This window comes from Cryptomeria japonica, chromosome 3 (genome assembly GCF_030272615.1).
Source record: "Cryptomeria japonica chromosome 3, Sugi_1.0, whole genome shotgun sequence".
Classification (NCBI taxonomy): Eukaryota; Viridiplantae; Streptophyta; class Pinopsida; order Cupressales; family Cupressaceae; genus Cryptomeria; species Cryptomeria japonica.
The window spans coordinates 815,158,724-815,177,749 of record NC_081407.1 but is presented as its reverse complement, the minus strand read 5'-3'; the positions used below and the strand labels follow the sequence as shown (position 1 = coordinate 815,177,749).

Sequence of the window (19,026 nt, the reverse complement as noted above, 5' to 3'; positions counted from 1 at the left end):
AAGAAAAGGACTATTTAAAGTGAACCTTGAACATCTTGTGCCGCTTGAAATTTGGTTCAAGGTTCAAGACCACATATTACTCAACGCAAAAAGGAAAGAAGACTCACGCTCGTCATATAACAATACATTGCCGCGACTCACAAAAGGGCATTTCGAACCTTGAACCTTGAACCTTTTTTGAAAATTTGGTTCAAGGGGTTCAAAACTTCAATGACCAAAAACAAAACAAATCAACAAAAAACGCGCTTGCTCACACCGTGACAAAGACCAAAACAACTTTCTTTTAAAAGCACGCTTTGAACCTTGAACCATATGAACCTTTGACAAAAGAGTTCAACGGTTCAAGTACGAGGAGAACAAAGGACCTGACAGAACAAAGGCACAAAGGCAACCCGTGAATTGGAATATTTAAACGGGAAAAAATTGCAGGTGGACTAACACAACCTTAGGGAAATAAACACTAGACAAGATGGCATACGAGGGATTCACATCGAAGACATTCTCTAAGCCACCATGAGAGGTCTCAATAGGTAGAGAAAGAATCCACATTCGTATCAATTGGAGACATGGGTACATCCAACGATAATTGAGGAAGGGCTAAATGAGGAGAATCCAAGCCAATAAAAGGAGGTGACCTTGTTGTATTATCCTCATGGGTATCATTGTCAGCATCCATAACGTGTATTTCCCTTCTACCTTTTCCTTTCCTTTTAGTGACACTTCTAGTGGAGGAATAACCAAAGCTATATTAACCCTCAATTTGACTCTTATGCCGGAAGAGGAAGCACCTTCTTTAGAATTAATCCTAACCTCAGACTTTCACCCAACAGGTCCAGCTGAATCAACTTTCGCTCCACCTTTGATCTTGATAGTCTTGACATTATTGTTCTTCAACTGAGCATTGGTGTTTGCAAGAACAGGCTGAGATCTATCAAAGATAGAGTCACATTCCTTCTTTGACCGTTGAGGAGAAGGAAGAGGGGCTTCAGAAACTCTTTGCTCTATAATACTATATATTCTGGGTCAAGTATTTTACCATCATCTACCATGCCTTCTGGAATACTAGTTAAATCAAGATCAACAATTTGCTCCAAGGTGAACCTACTGTAATCCATTCTCCTGATTTCGTCTTCAATGCGAAGATCAATCCAAATATCCTCTAGACAATGGATGTGTGTGCAGGCCCTCTTGATTTTGTCCTTCATCCCTCGGTAATCAAAATCCTCCCTTGCTATGAACTTCTTCAACTTAATCTCCTGAAGTTCAATTTCCATTGCTTTGGCTCTTGTAGAAGTGTTCAAGGAATATTGACCAATTTGCAATAGAATGTGAAGAAATATTGATACCCAACTTATGATTGGCAAGTTGTATTGCATGAACTGCCATCAACTGTCTTGCCAACTCCATCAAAAGGATCTTGTCAGTGGAATACCAGGGTAACATGTATGGCTATACTTCAAAATATCCAACCCTCATGTAGGTGAAAGTTGGGAACTGCAGAAATAAGTACCCGTATTCATTCACTTTCTTCCAAGCCGCCTCAGAGACTCTTGTTCTTGAGTGTCTGGTCAAAGAGGCACATGAAGTGTCCGAAGAACGCATCTTGCACCCTTCTATAATGAATCCTGCTAGGCCTCAAAGTCAGTTGCTCGTAGTACTTCCACACTGGCAACAGCGACCTGTCACCCTTGGTAGAAAGACCAAGAAATTGTCTGAGTGACGCCACGATATACACCAAGTATGAATTCATATAAAAGGTGAGAGCAGTAGGGACATGTGACAGCTGCTCGCACAGGTTATCACTGATGACTTCTCCACAAAAAATGTGAGATTGCCCTTTCCTCATGATCACAATATACTTATACATCCAGATCTCAAACACGTTAAAGTGTCTCACACCCATTATCCTGTTGAGAAGAGTGAATGAAGTCGCATCGATACAACTTGGGCCATCTGGAAAAGCAAGTCCTGGGAATAGTAAGCCACTTGGCATTGATGTGTCCAATACAATCAGATCTTCTCTGATTATAATGATCCAAGGCACTTTTTATTGTGATATCTACATACACAGCAGCTGCGGGAACTTTGAAAATCTTATCAATGGTCTCTGCATCCAACCTGATAATGACATTCCCATCATCATCTCTGATGGTTCTACTTTCTCTATCAAGATGAGATGTGCATGCCAACACAAACTCAAGTTCTATGGCAGCCACTGAGAATGATGAGACCAAATGAATATGACCATTCAGGAGCAACTGCATCCCATGTGTTGGCAAGCCCTCTGTTCATTCCAAGAACTCAGACATGTCCACATGTCCGATTTTTGTGTCTCGGATCTCATCAATGAGAGAGACCACCTGAGTGGGAGCAATCTCATTCTGGTATTTGTCATATTTATATTTCATTTCCTTGTTTGGAGGAGATGTCAGCTCTTCTGACATCGAACAAGAATCTGCAACACTGTGATGAAAACTTAAAGAGGGTGAGAACATCTTCAGCAACAATCGGAGATTCCATAGTCTTCAAGCCTTGAAAACCAATGCTCACACCACAACTTGGGAAGGATTTTATCATGAAACAACTTGGACTGACTCAAAGATGCTTTATGGATGAGCTTGGACAGTGATGGGAAGAAAAATAGTATCTCATGGGGGTGACTACAAGTGGAAAAACTTTCACAGTTCGCACTTGTAATTGGGTCTCCAAGACCCGACTGCAAGTGGAATGGTAAGGTTTGAAAGCAAATGATGATAAATACTTGTAAGCAAGTCATGGAATCTCGATTACAAGTGGCTAATATGTGGCATGACGTCTCGGAAAGCATCTTGGAAAAGTGTTATGACTGCAAATGAAAGGAGCTCACCAAGTTAAGGGGTAATGATAATTTTCATACTTGCAGTCAGGTCTTAAATGTTGATGTAATAGCGTTGGTCGAGATTCTTCTGAACCAACTTAGGCAACTAAATTGTCTAATTGGCCTAATCGGCCTTGGACAATTTAGTTTCACCAATTTGCTTACTTTATGTTGAATCGAACTTGTTATAAAATAATAATTAAAACGTACTTGTAATAAACTGATTAAGATGTGAATCGGTTCTATCATAAAACATGTTAACATAACAATTTCATAATTATGTTCAATAAGACATGTTGATTGGAGCATAATCAATTTGTGTGAAGAGACATGATGTTTTATGTGAGGACCAACTCTTGGAGAAAGTCGTGCTGGTTGAAGGGACTTATTATCGGGTATATATGATTTGTCTCTCCCTCCAAAAAGGGTTGAATCATTGAGACACAAGCAGATCGAACCATCTTCATCCATCAGCAGTTCGGATTCTATAAGCAAATCAAATAACAAATATACTTCAGCAGATCGGGCATCATCATCTAGAGCAGACCAAATCAATACAATCATTCTTGGATCTAGCAGATTGATGATCTTGTTAGAAGATCCAGCAGTTTGTATGGTGTCTTCCATACCTTGCTTTGGCATCTACAGTTCGTGCATTATCTTGTGCAAGCAAATTGGCTTCATCTCCAGCCCTTACATTCTCAGTTCCTATGAAATCAATCCGCCTCCATCTGCAGTTCGAATATTGTGTTTGTCATCAGTTGTTCGGGCATCATCATTTTCAGTTTGTGGATTGACATTTAATTCATCTAAAGGAGCAGATCGATCACATCTCATTATGTAGAGATCGATTACATATTGCATGCTCGGGGGAGACAATAGCAGTATATCGTCTATGGTTGGGAGGGCAACCATGATCTGAATCATTGCCCGTGGTTAATCGAGCACACTCTATGATTACTGTGCATGGTCATCTTCTTGTGATCCTAGTATTGTAAGAAAATCAACATTAGAGACCCGATTGCAAGTATGCAAGGGTAAAATGATGTTATTCAAACTTGTAGTCCGGTCTTGAAGACCCGACTACAAGTGTATTTCCTTTGCGACAAGAGTTTCATGGGCAAATAATATGCAAAAGCTATAGTTGTAGTCAGGTCTTGAGGACCCAATTACACTTGAAGCGAAATGGGGAATGAAAATCCGACTAGCATCTTTATTGCAAAAAAACTAAGGACACTTGTAATCGGGTTATGAAAACCCAACCAAAACAAAACGGAGCAAAGGGAAAGACACGAAATCGACTACAAGACTATGCACAAAAATGAAGCAAGGAAAGCTACTGTCATTCAAACAAAATGATAAATCGCAGAAACCCTAACATAAATCACCAAAGAAATGGCAAGAGATGCCCATACCCGAAAGAGAAAGACGCTTAACCAAAAACACGAACTTTGAAAGAAGAACAATGATTCCTGGAGATGCAACTTCCAAAGACTCTTATAACTGATTTAGAAAGGAAGACTCCCATTAGAATGCAAACTCCTCACTCATAAATGCAAAACCACTCCTCCAATGAAATCGGAATTTGCCATAGAATGAAAAGAAAAATGATCTTTTCACAAATTCTTAGGGTCGGGTTATAAATGACCCGATACAAGTAGATGAAGATTCTACTTTTCAAAACAATGAGATGAAACTCATGATCAGGTTATAAGCGGCCAGATACAAGTGCATTTAGAAACACTAATTTTCATTAAAAAGTGACTTAAATTGTAATCGGGCCATAGGGACCCAATTGCAAGCTAAGCACTTTATATTTAGTAATGCAAAGAAGCACTTGTAATCGGGCTTTGAACCCCCGTTTACAAGTGAAGTCACTTTTAAAACCTTATCTCTAAAATCGGGTTTTAAAAGACTGATTACAAGTGAAGTCACTACAACTTGTTAAGAGGGAAAGACCCCCAACTTGCACTCCAGGACTACAAACCAGATTTTGCACTAAGAGGTGCAAAAACAAGACTTAAAACAATCAAAAACTAACCAAGGAGAACCAAAGGGAAGCACACACTCAAAATAGGCATAATTTGGGACAAATTACAACCTTAGAAAGCGTGCAAAAGGATACGAAAGCATGAATTCTAATGAAAAATTCAGGGGGTTGTCCACATTTTTGAAAACCAAAAATGAGGACAACATCCTGTACATAGAAAAACTTTAAAATTTGATATTTTCATTGTCATCACTTTGTAAGACTGATGTGATGCAAAATGATCATATATGAGTATACAAATGGATCAAAGGTACAGATGAAATGTTTCCATATGATATGTGTACTTTAATTGTGTATGTTCTTATGTCTTCCTGTCAATCCCTCATACAAATTGCATCTCATCTTCCTTCTACCCACACACTAAAATTATATTGCAGCATTCTCTCGCTGAGCCATCTTTGAAGGCAATCAAATGAAAAACAGAGCCACAGTGGGTCTTAAAAACAATTCATCAACATTTAAGGAAAAAATGACACATAAAACAAATCCTTGCACTTAAAATATGATGAAACTAATAAAATAATGACATTTCCCAAGAATTGAATCCTAAAATATAAAATTTCTTGCATGTTCAACCCAATACTACATATCTAACAGAAAATCTAAAGGATACATACCAATGCCAACACGAGCCCCAGTTTTTAACTCAGAAGAATCAATATTCCATTCTGAAAATGGTAACAATGACTTGCACTCAAGTTTTTTAATCAATTGAACTGCCTCTGATGGTACCGAACTCGATCTGGCTGACACACTTCTCTTATACTCTATTGGGCATGACGGTAACTGTGGAGCCTCCTGAGATGATTTTCCAATATTCTTAAGGGAACCAAACTCAACCTTTCTTTGACTAGACATGCTTATTTGGTTGGCAGAGCCAGAAATTGCTACCTGAAGACTTAACAATGTTAGCTCCCCCAGAATATCATTATTATGAACCTGAACAAATATCAAGATAATCTAACTTCAAACAAAGAAATCTATTCATTAAAATCATTTTCTAATCATATTATGTTTTAATAGGGTTCCAAAAGCAGTCATTTTCTCATTCATTTACTTATGTGGGGTTCTAGAATAAAAATCACATCAGAAGATAAACACATGAATATCACTTAATTTGTTCCTGGCAGCCAACAGGCACAAAAACATTGAGCATTCTTCCATCTGCAATAATTTAAATTTGTCACTCGATGTACATTTCTGGGTGCACACACCAACCTTTGCAAGAAGCTTCCATCTTTTAAATATCTAGAATCTAGGCTGCATGTACAATATCATTTCCTACCTGCAATTTAGATATAATATTCTCTTGGAACCTTCCCTGTGTGTAAGTTGGCTTCATTCTCTTGCAGATTCTATCTTTTTTTCAGGGCTATTTGGTACCCAATGTGTTCTTCTCTTTAAAGATTATCTATTTTATCTGCAAAAATCTGTAGCTTTGTTCTCGTATGTGTGTGTGTGTGTGAGACATCAATTTAGGCTTAGAAGCAAGAAAAAATCTACACATATTCATTAGTGTTGGACACATGTGAACCTTCAAGTTCTAAATATAACAGTGCTACTAACAAGTTAGTTCATTTATGAACAGTTACAAAAACATTTGTTTCTTTTTCTTGAAGTTCCCATATTTTATCCTACCCATTTTTGAAGGGCTGCCCTTTTAGAATTCAATTTTCTTTTTTAAGACAGATAGATTATAAAGCTTCTATAATCCAGCAACATGTATAGTTCTTTACTCCTGATTTTAAAGGATATAGTCAGTTCAATCAAAATTAATAGCTACAAGTATTTAAAAACTCAAGTGTTTCTGGTGTGAACTAAAATAATATGGATTAAATCCATATGGATATAAATTAAAATTGTTATCAGTAATATTTTTCTTTGTCATGGTTACAGGTCTACCAAGGTCTCTCAATTCTCCTAATTCCCGTTTTTTTTTTTTTGAGCTTATCAATTATGGATGGTGATATGGACAAACAAAAAGAAATACACATTGTACACATTTCATTGTTTGACAAATATGCTCACAAACATTCAATTACCAGCTCCAGATTTTGAACAAAGCAATACAAGTAATTATTTGGCCTTGTAATATGCCAATTTCATTAGCTAATTCTCAGGTTCTAATTGTCCTAATAGTTTCACAGAGCCAATATATAGTTATTGATAAAAAATATTAATTAAACCAACTAAACACAACCTTATTTGGCTACAGACCACTTACATGACTTTTAAGTTTTATCAAAAATTATCTCATCCACTAAAACTAAAATCTAATCTGATGCATCTCCATTATTGAAAAGAACTCCACTTTGTTGTCTAGAATTTATGAGCTTTGAATTAATCGTGACTCTCTCATATATAGAAAACCTCAACTTCACTAGTCTTAATTTAGTTGACCAGCTTGGAATATAACCATCCTTTAAGAAACAAGCATTTAATTTATTTAGGAAAGGCAGAACTAGAAGAAATATCAATGACTAGCATAGAAGATGACAAACTAAGAAGCCATCACAAAGGCACACCTATGATGAATATTCAAAGAGAGTTACAAGAATCTGTTGGAATTGCTGACTCCAGCCGATTCCCGAGGCGAGGCAGCCTGGCAGAGTCCAGGAGCCTCAAGACTAGGAATTGCCAAGGCTGGAGAGTCTCGGCAGACTCACTGAGTGTGCTAGAATCATTGATTCCAGCAGATTCCTGAGCCTAAGAAACTGTCGTCCCAGCAAGATGAAAAAGTCAAAAAAAATATAAAAAATAATGAGTTAAAGTTAAAAGTTAAACACTTATATTTGTTTCCCCAACCCCTAAAAGGCATTATTGTTATCAAGCACAAGGAGAGAAAAAAAAGGCTTTGAGCAAAAATAGTTGCCATTGAAAAAAAAAACAGCAAGCTGATTGAAGACAAAATATTGATTGAAGATCATTTGGGTAGGTTAGTAGCTTGCATTGACGTATTTAGAATTTTAGAGGATCTCAAGAAGGATTTGGAGAAGGCCACAACTAATTTGGAGCTGCATTTCTTCATTTTTGGAGCAAATTTGAAGAGGTAAGTTAATATTTTTTGCTTTTGATTAAGGAAAAAACAGGTTTTGAGGGGACCCGAAACCCCATACAACAAGTTTTGAAGGGACCTAAAACCCTCGGATTTTTCATAGATCCGGAACCAACAATGGAATGCTGCAGTAAGATACAACATAGACATTCAGCAACCCACCACAACCTAACAATACAGATTAAGCGTTACAGTACTGGTGGCAAAAGAAGGCGGCCTAAACCACCCCTAAAGACTTTAGACAAACATGAACATAGGGAACAAGACTCCCTTAGCCATAATCATGGGTTTTATCCAGGCTCCCACAACCTTATCCTTGAGAGTGATCCCCACTGTGAGCAGCTTGCTTTTCAATATCTCCACCTCCATAGGAGATAAAGGAAGAAGACGGCAAAAAGGCCATCATCAGCTCCCTTGCAGCCAAAAGACGAGATTTCATAAACCCCCCAACAGCACTCTCAGGCATATCCAGTAGCATCCAACTCCACCTCAATAGGAGAAAGGTCACCTCCAGCCACATCCATCTCCCCCTCCATAAAAGATATGACCACCTCTATAGGAAAAACCAAAGTAACCCCAAGATGCAGAAAATGAAGCACAACGAACAATGCCATGGAACCAAGAAGGAGAGGGACAAAATAACCCTCATCACAAAGAGACCCAGGAGTTAAAAGATATAAACATAGAAAACCAAACCCCATCATTAGGAAAACCACATACCAAAGAGATTTCACAGGAATCCATAACAAAAAACCTCTCCCAAAAGATCAATATAAACATAGAAGCGCAAGGAGAGAAGAGAAACAAAGAAACCACCATATTTCTGCCACAAGGGCTAAGAAAAAGCTGAGACATTTAAAGAAGCCCTCAAAAAACAAACGTGAAGCTCTCCTAGTCAAGGTAGAAACAACTTCCATACAACCCCTCAAAAATATGAACAACAAAACCCCAAAAGAAAAAAATGAATCTAGAAAAGAGCAGGGGCCAAAGATCAAGCGAACAACAAACCCTCATGAGGTCCAAGACCTTCATCAGGCAACCAAACAGGATCCAAGCCCCATCCTGACCCGGGGGATTCAATCCATAGGTGGCTGGAGGATGAGATCGAGATTGAGTTCCATCCGGAGCCCCTACTATTCAATGGGCAATAAATTGCCCACACGGAGATAATCTGTCACAGTTATAAACCAAAATGGGTCAGAAAGCACCAACGAAATCTCCCATCAAAAGCATATCAAAGCAAAAGACAAAGACCTCCATCCAGAGGAAAACCGAATGCTGAGCCAATCCAACATGACAAGGAAAGAAAATCTCCAAGGAAATGGGCCTCCAAGAGTCTACAAAATCAACATGATGAACACCCCACACAAGAGCCTCCTCTAGAAAGTGAAACAGAGGAGTAGCCACCCACTCTAGAAAACCCAGCACATACTGTAAAGCAGCAGAGGGGAAAGGGGAGCTTGATAGAGCCAAGGAGCCACCTCACTAGCACCACTGCAATCCTCTCAATCACCAAAATCAACCCCAATGCCTGTGTCCTCCAAAACCTCAGACAAAGCCCTCGAGTCACACTTTTGCCCACTCTAGCAAGCCAACCGAGAAATAAGGCCGAAAAAAGGACAGGAAAGGCGAGGCAGCCCACACCATCCACCTCACCATCACGATCTCCTTCATCTTCGCTGCTTGCATCTTCCCCTGTAGCCCTAGTCATTCCCGCTCTACGCGCATGCTCTCCCATTTCAAACTTCACATTGAATGTTACACAAGACATTACAAGTAAAACTTTATGGTTTGAACCAAGGATGTAGGCTCTACAAACAAGAAGCCCCACCATTTCTCCAAGGTTCTCCCCATGGACAAGCATGCTCCATTGTTAACACGGTAGAGATGAACACGTGGGGTTTGAACCTAGGTTGTAGACACTGCAAGCAAGAAGCCCCACCATTTCACCAAAGGGTCATCCCCTAGGTCTCAAAAAGTTAGATCTAGCTTGGTGTGCAATAAATGGAGACAAAGGCACTCTGAGCAACCCTATCCAATGAAATCAGCTCTAGATTCTGGATACCAGTTAATATTTTATGTTGTTTTTAGTTTTTTTTGTAACTTCAAAGTATCAAACTTCCATTTTTTGGTACATTTGTTTTATTATATTTCAGTTTAGGTTAATGGGAAAAAAAAGAAACCCTAGCTTTCACATGATCAAACCCTAGCTTTGTTTTCCCTTAATTCTTTAGTTGCAAACCCTAAGTGTAAATGCTAAATTTTTATTATTTATAATTTATTGCAGCTTACCATTCATTTATACATTGATCCAAAATTTGAAGTATAATGTCTAGTTCTACTTGGCATGGATTGATCAAGTGGATTGAGAGGCAGAGACAGTAGCCATGGCAAAGGAAAAGGTTAGAGCACGAGGAGACCCATTGCACGAGGATGATGATGTGGATATCACTGAGCCTGAGCCTCAGACACAAGTAGATATCATGGTATAGCATCATCAAAGATCTATCTTAGGCGCACATGTAGGAGGGTTGGGGTGTCGAGTGATATAGGCTCCTCTGAGCAACAAACTTTTGGCTTTTACTTTGATATTTGTTTGGAATTTTTGGTGCCATGGATTTCATATTCCATGACTTTTGTAAACATTTGACACTATTTATATATCTAATGTGTTATTTCCTTCAGCTAAAATTTTCATTTATACTTATGTGATCAATGTATACTTGTGTGTGTTCAAAGTAGCTTCTAATTCATGAGATTATTGTGTATTTAATGTTTATTTATTAAAGGGTGCATGAAACAAGTTTTAAATCCTTAAAAATCTCTGAATTTCTTTAGTTTTTCAATTTACCGAGTTTTTCCCGAGTCTAGGCATCGAGTTCAAGTCCGCGTCCAAAGTCAACTTGCCAAGTCTGAGGTGATTCCAAGTCTTGTAACACTACAATATGATTCATTTACATAAATCTTCACCACCTTGGAGGGTTAGTGGATAACAAAAGACACATAGTAGTGTGCCTTCTTTCTTTGGGTGCAAATCACTCGATGATTGGATTGCTAACTCATATCATGACAAACAAAATTTGCACTTGGCAAAAGACTCCTCCCAATGTAATGTCCCCGATATAATTAAATAATATTAATTATTGTAAGGCCCAAAATTTAATAACACATCTTTCGGGCCCTTTATTTAATTAGATTAGTCAAGTCTTAGTTTGGTCGTGTTGGCCCATTTGTAACCCTTCGGGAAAGTTCTCGGAGCCCATATTTATGGCCGAGTTTGTCATTTGCATTGGTATGCGAATTTTTGGTATCCTTTCTCTATTGTGCGAATTCCTGTTGGAAATCTGTTATCTGCCATTTCGGAGGTGAAAGATCCTCCCTATTTGGTTTCCGCAGTTTCGGTGGGATCCATCCCTCACCCTATTCTGCTTCTATTTGGAGTGTGTAATCTATTGTGCGAATCTTATCAATATAATCTCTCTTTGTGTGTGCAAATCTTCATCTGGATCTCTTGTGTCTGGCATAACAATAATTCATTCCACGCCTCTGTGCAACATCGAATTGTTGAAGTATCCGGAGGGCTCTGAGGGCGGAACTCAGCGGGTATTCATCCACCGTACGAACCCCTACCCTACACCCCGTACGGCCAAACAACATCTACCGGCAGGTATTCACCCACCGTTCCTACACCCCGTACGACAACATCTACCGTACGGTTGCACCACCCTCACCGTACAGCTGACACAAACATTTTGTACGGCCTACACCACCCTCACCGTATGGTTGGCACAAACATTCTGTACGGCCTGCACCACCCTCACCGTATGGTTGGCACAAACATTCTGTATGGCCTACACCACCCTCATCGTACGGCTGGCACAAACACCCATACGGCCTACTCCACCCTCACCGTATGGCTGGCCCAAACACCACCGTACAACTAGTGACAACCTCTAGTACGTCCGGCACCGTACACCTCTTAGTTGTTTCCACTTCTGGCAGGGGGGGTTTGTGCACCGACCAATTTAGGTACATTACACCCAATAGCATTACTTTATCCCTTTCACCACCAATTTCAGAAAATGACAAACAAAATCAAAAAGTGCACTATGTTTAGAGCTTTATCTTAGGCGCAACTTTAATACTTGCAAGGTTTTAAGAAAATTGCATTGAAATCCTCCTTTTTCTTTTTTATGCACTAACTCATCAAGTTTGATTAAGATATTATTTGTCTCATCTAAAGTGCAAATTTACTAAGGAAATCTATCACTTTGTGAGTTTGCTAAGCAATGATATCAACCAATCATTTCCTTTGCATTTCCTACATTATCTTCTTCATTTGTCAAATAACTTCTTTGTAGTGCGATTTTAAATTTTTAATCTTTTGTATCTAGCAAAAGTCCATATCTCCACTTCAATCTTAGACACAATTTTATTAGACTAATCACAACTTCGTTGACAAGCTAGGTTTTTTTGTATGTTTTTGTGGTTTGATTCGTTATTTTCCGTGGCTTCAATTCCCTTTGAATAATCTTCTTTTCTTTTATGGCATGACTAATACCATTGACTATCACTTTGTTTGGGATGAGTTTTCTATGCTAGCACCACAATATCTGTTTTTTAATAGGAACGATTTTCCTTCGTTAATAGTTACTTTGCAAAGTGACTAAATCTCCTAAAAAGTGCACTCTATCTTTCCTTTTATCCTACGCATGATCACTCATGTTGACCACATTCCATGAGCTGACTTTTGCATTTGATATTTCTTGTAATTTTCCTATGGTTCAATTTCCTTTGGCACAAATTATTTTCCTTTCATGCTAGGTAGTTTCCTTGTCATATTCTATGGTTCTTGCCTCTAGCAATAAAAAGGAAAATGACAAACACTTTTAGAAAATGTGCTTGACATTTCTAAAAAGAATCATCTTCACTAATACAGTAGCATCTTCACTTCTTGGCACCATCCACTTGACATTGATGGGGATAAAATCTTATCGAGCATGGATCTCTAGTGGGTTTTGTATACATTTTACTTTGTATTAACTACTCAAATATTCATAAAAAATAAAACACATTTTTCTCAAGCAAACATGAGCTAAAATTTATCAAGAAAAAGACTCCTTAAATCTGCCATGCTCACTGACTATATTACAGATATGACATTAACACTTTAAAATTGTGCTTCTTAGGCTTGTCTCCTATCTCTTTGTTTGCCAATATACTCTTTTTGGCTCGAAGTAATTTGTCCCATCAATCAAGAGCTTATTCATCTTCAATCTCGAAATAAATAGAACTATGAGCAATCTGCAATAATTCACTAGTAGAAATACTAGACTAAGACATCCTAAAATGTATACAAAACCCACTAGAGATCCATGCTCGATAAGATTTTATCCCCATCAATGTCAAGTGGATAGTGCCATTTGACCAAAAATAAATATTACTAAACTAAACTTAAACACAATGATTGAAAAATCAACAACAAAAAATGGTATCGAGTATACCAACATCAAGCTTTAAATGGGTACGACAATTGGCTATGTTTGGAGACTATGGCATATACTTACATCATAGGAGAATTACATAAACCCCAACTTAATTGTAAGGTCGTACTTTATCAATTGGGCAATAGACTTAGATTATTCCTGTTGTCATTTTATGACACCCTTGGTCCATCAGCGAGAACCGATCAGAGATATGTTCCATGGACCAGAGCGACCCCAGTTGATCAAAGAGGAAGTTCTGCCCTTGGCCTTTTCTTCTTCCCCGGAACTCCGGAATCCCGAGGTTCCAAAGTTCTTTGCCTTAGCCGCTTTCTTTCCTTCTCCAAAACTTTGGAACCCCGAGGTTCTGAAGTTCCCTTCCTTCCCTTAGCTTTTCTCCAGTTCCTTCCCCTTTTCGCCTTCTCTCCCTAGTTCCTCCGGAACTCTGGAACCCTGAGGTTCCGAAGTTCCTTGTCCCTTTTCTCCTTTATCTCCTGAACTCCAAAACCTCGAGGTTCCGAAGTTCCTAGCCTTCCTTTCCTTCGCCTCTTCTCTTAAGTTTCTCCTTCGCCCGAAACTCCGGCACCCCAGGTTCTAAAGTTCCCCTTCTCTCTTTAGCCCTTTCCCTTTTTGAAACTCCGAAACCCCAAGGTTCCAAAGTTCCTTTGCACAATTCCCTTCCCTTGCCTTTCCCGGAACCCCGAGGTTCCGAGGTTCCCTCCTCCCCCTTCTTCCTTCTCCTCCCCAGAACTCCAGAATCCCGAGGTTCCAAAGTTCCTTCCCCTTTTGCTTTCTCTCTCTAGTTCCTTCGGAACTCTGGAACCCCGAGGTTCCAAAGGCCTTTTCCTTCTCTTCTTCTCTCTATCCTGGAACTCCGAAACCCCTGGAACTCCGAAACCCCGAGGTTCTGAGGTTCTTCCCTTGTCTTCCTCACTTCGGGAGTCCGAGCTTCCGAAGTCTCCAAGCTTCCTTCCAACTAGCAATACTTGTGGATGGCGTGACGGACACTCAAGGCTTTTAATGCTCCAACAGCTTGGTGACTTGTGCAATTTCTTTTGTGGAGCCACAAGGGTGCATTAAATGTTTTTGGCAAGATTTCCATCAAGGGGGTACGGGGCCATGCTTGGTGACTTATGTCATAACCAACTTTGGAAGGTTAGTCAATCCACCTTCTCAGGATTGCCTTTGGTGGTATGGCTAGGTTGCTTACATATACAAGCCAAGTGCATGCACTTCCCTGCACTCCCAGACTGACATGCAGGGGTCATGATCACCATTGTAACCCATTTTTCTATATAAGGTTGTTAAGCCTCATTGTAAAGGGTTATCTCCCTACTGGCTTGAGCTTTCTTATGCTCTTCTCTTCTCTTAAAGACTTGTAATTATTTTTGCATTTCTGCAGCTGTAAGATTGGCTTTTGGCCTTATGATAAAATTGAAAATCACCATTCTTGCCTCCTTCTAAACTATGAATGTTGCGTATGCTTTCTTACCTTCATTATAGGTGTATGTCTTCTGGCTTTTCTCTCCATATATGTTGTGTTGACTTGTTTTTCTGAGTGTGACTTGTGGGAATCCTTCTCCCCTCTTGACACTTAGCAAACTCTAACCTCCATACATGCGTTCGGGTCACTTATGCAATTGAAGTTGTGCATCTCTTGGGTGTTTCAGTTAATTCTTTGTGTCATTTCGGTAGGGAGAGGAACTATCTCTTCTTGGTGCATCACCTCATTTTACTTCAAGCATTCTCTCTTCCCTTTACCTCAGAAAATTGTTAGGATAGGCTTAGGAGTTAGTTTTGAAGTGTGAGTTGGTTCGACACTTGCACCTGGATTGAGAAGGAAGTCGGCCTTCTCCGGAGATTCAACCCCCTTGCGCAAGGTCCCACACTTCGGGGTCGTTTCCATGTTTCACAAGGTTGCTGAGTTGATAGCTCAGCAAGGGTGCGAGCTTTTGTGATAACAATTCCCAAACCACCTAAAGACAAGCATTCCTCAATCTCCAACTCATAGTTCCACGGAGTTCCCTGACAGGGGGATGTGGGGATGTAGAGACCAGGAAACCAAGAGCCTAAATTTGGATTCGGTGAGGGGAAGGCAACAAAGTGGTGGTGAGGAGGTGGTATTGATATAAAAATACTAGTAAATTGAAATCTTCAAGGCAAAATCTGTAATATATTGTGCTTAATAGCAAAAAACCATCTAAAAATATTGATAGTAGAATAGATAGTTGAAGACTTTGACCTTTCTTTCTGTTTTCCCGTCCCAGGGAAGTAACGGAGGTCTTTGTGCTTTCATGGAAACTTTGCTTCCCTTTATGTACCAAAAATCCTACAAAAAAGTCTCATTTATGTATTTGTTGTTATTTATTTCCAATTGATATTACTTTTTTGTGAAAAGAAAAGAGTATAGTTTTTCTTGAAAGAAGAAGAAAGGTTGTTGTCCCACCCATATTAGATTAGTTTAGTTTGTAGATAGGGGGAACCTTCCCTAAATTAGGAGAGTATCATAATCACACACTGTGGCTGAAACCACAATTTTGCACATCCCCCAGGTGTACAAAATTTTCAACCAACAAATGTATTCAGAAATATACTAAAAATCGTTCATTGTTGTAAAACTTTATTAATAAAATGTTGTTTGAAATTCATAGATTGTTCATCATTGCTTATATAGATTTTTCGTCATTGTATAGCCGTATTACTAAAATTTTGTTTGAAATATACTGAAAAATGATTAAAACCTGGTAACTTAGTGCATAGGGCATTTTTCCTGTTATTGTGCCCTATTCGCGTCACCGGCATCACAAGTACTCTTTGTCACAGTGGAAAAAGACAAAATATATAATATAAATTAGGTTTTCGACGAAATAAAATTAAATTTTTTTACCACCGATTTTTTCTACAATTTTCAACAATTTTTGGCGATTTTTTGGGTTTTAAATCGCTACGGATTTTTTAAAAACTCTTGCTGAGTTTACCTGCTACTAACTCGCAGGCAACTAGAGCTCGCAAGTCTGTGAAAAGCTCGCAGAGTTTTTCATCACTGATATCAATATTACAATATTATTTTAATACACTCCCTTAATGATCATTCTACTAACTACCTGTTGTGACCTTTTCACACATCGCCCCATTGCTAACGGGGACCCCCTCTTTGCCAGCTTTCTGCGTTGTTAGATTAGGGTTTTGGCTGCTTGGTGGGCAATTTTGCATTTCCCGTGCCCGAGTCTCGGAGTTTTGATCATGCCTATTGTCGTCTAGGGTTTTTGAAGTTATAGGATCAAGTTGCAAAAAGTTGATATTTTAATGATCCTAAGTTTTGTCTAAGTGTAGACCTATTTGAGCGTTAACGTGTTTTTAAACACACGCATCAGTGATTTTAAAGTGCCAAGATATTCACAGACCTTTTGGAGTTGTTTTCTCACTCCTAAGGTATTATTTAAGTTGGTTTTGCACTTTATTCCAATATTTCCTAGCGCATCGCTCATATTTTGGGAAAATTAGCATAAGTCCAGTTTAAATTTAATGTTTCTAAGTGATTTTGAGTGGTTAAAATGATAAAATCCTAAGGGAAATTCATATTCCAAGGGTTAAAGGGTCAAATTCCATGCTAGAGGTGCTTTTCCCCTCACATTCCAAACTACCCAACCCATTCCCCCACTCAAATTCCATACTATACATGGGTTTCCCCTGAAATCCATACTGGCTACTATTTTCCCGCACTGTTTATCCATACCTGGGTCGAATTTCCCCTGGGAGTGTTAAAATTTGGCTATGTCAGGATTTATCCAAACTGCCATCGATTTTCCACCAGGAGTGCGGACTGGAGTCCGGACTGGAGTGCGAGGATAATTCCATGCCTAGGTCGATTTTCCACCAAGATTTTGTGACAACTAAGTGAGGATTTTTGTCCGGATTTTCATCCAGACAGGGATCAAATTTCCCCTGAGAGCATTTGTAAGGATTTTTGTCCGGATTTTCATCCAGACAGGGATCGATTTTCCACTAGGAATATTTTGAAGGGTTTTGAGTCTAGATTTTCATCCAGACTGAGGTCGAAATTGCACCAAGGAGGTTTTTTCCAAGATAAGTGAGTTTTGAGTGTGGATTTTTGTCTAGACTAATATCGAATTTCCCCTTGGGGGTGATTTTTTGCAAATAGAGTGCATTTTTGTGTGGATTTTTGTCCAAGCTCATATCGATTTTCCCCTGGGAGGTTTTTTGTGCGCATTTTGATGAAATTGAGCATGGATTTTTATCCAAGCATGGGTCGAATTTCCCTTATGGGGTAAATTTTGACATTTTAATGATTTTTGAAGGGATTTTTCAATCCCATCCTATATCGATTTTCCCTTGGAGGCTTATTTTGGATTTAATTTGCAATATTTTAATAGATAAGCCCCATTTTTAATTGCTTTTAAATAATTATTAATGATTATTTAAAATTTAAAAGCAAAATTTAATAACTTGCAATGATCATTTAATGTTTGAACCTTCTAGAAGCAAGTTAGGTTTTCACCAAGCAAGTATTTATACAAGTGTTTTATCCCACATTGCTTGTGTGGTGAAAGTGAGAGGTGAAAGCAAGTATATGAGAGGAGACTTAGCATTATTTTATTATTAAATCTGCCGAGTGTCTCCATGAAAGCGATTTTTCTCCAAGTTGGGCGAATTTTTTAGCAAGGTATTTTTGAGAAGTGTGGGATTGAGGATTTATTTTCCTCCATTTTTTCCAGCTTGCTGATCTATTCCTCTTGGCTGCCATTAAAGACCAGTTTCAAAATTTCGACTTTGCCAAGTTTGGCAATTTTTTCAAACTTTAGCATTTTTGGTGAAAATTGGCGATTTTATGTTTGGAGATTTAGGCGATTTTTCCTCCACCATTTTTGCTTGCTGTTCAGACCTTCATTGCTATAGATTGCTGCCATTAAAAAAGAATTCTGAAAATTTCGATTTTTACTAAGGTGGGCGATTTTTTGTGTTTGGGGTATCCAACCCCAACTTGGGTGATTTTTCAGATTGCTGCCATCCTTGCTACTGCAGATCAAGGCTGCCATTGACATCAATTTGGCACCATAGTTGAGAGAATTCAATTTTGCTAAGGAGGTGATTTGGTGCCACATTTTGATGATGTTCGTGCATTCTTGTTGGCTGCCATCATTACCAGCCTGCTGATTCACTTCAGATCTGAGGTTTGCTTCAGATTTCGACCTCCATTAATGGCTGCCAATAATTTTCAGACTTAAGTTTTTATTGCGCAGCCAATTCCAACTTAAACATTTAGCATTTGGAGGTGTTTTATGGAGTTTTTTGTGCATTATTTTCAGGCCATTTTATCGCTGTTGCAGATCTGAAACTCCATTGTTAGGCGGTTGTCCTCAGAAATTTTCATTTCCAGTCACCTAACCAATTTTGGCAAATTTGCTTGGGGTTGTTTCCTTAGCAATTTTTTATCATTTTCAGGTATTTAAACCACTTTGCAAGGTGTTGGTAAGTCTGAAGTATCCGATTTTAAGACTTGTCCTCAGAAAACTAAATTTTACCAGCCATACTTACATTTCAGAAAATGATTGTTTTGATC

At 38.8% G+C, this 19,026-nt stretch overlaps 1 protein-coding gene across 7 annotated transcripts in view; it reads right to left on the bottom strand.

Annotated features, from left to right (window-relative positions):
* LOC131068894 (serine/threonine-protein kinase CTR1) overlaps positions 1–19,026 on the bottom strand; it is a 212,221-nt gene that overhangs the window by 72,272 nt on the left and 120,923 nt on the right. For all 7 annotated transcript variants that reach the window (XM_058004173.2, XM_058004176.2, XM_059218606.1 and 4 more), the window contains one exon: positions 5,525–5,798. In XM_058004173.2, coding sequence (XP_057860156.1) covers positions 5,525–5,798 — 274 coding nt within the window. The remainder of the gene's footprint in view (positions 1–5,524; positions 5,799–19,026) is intronic.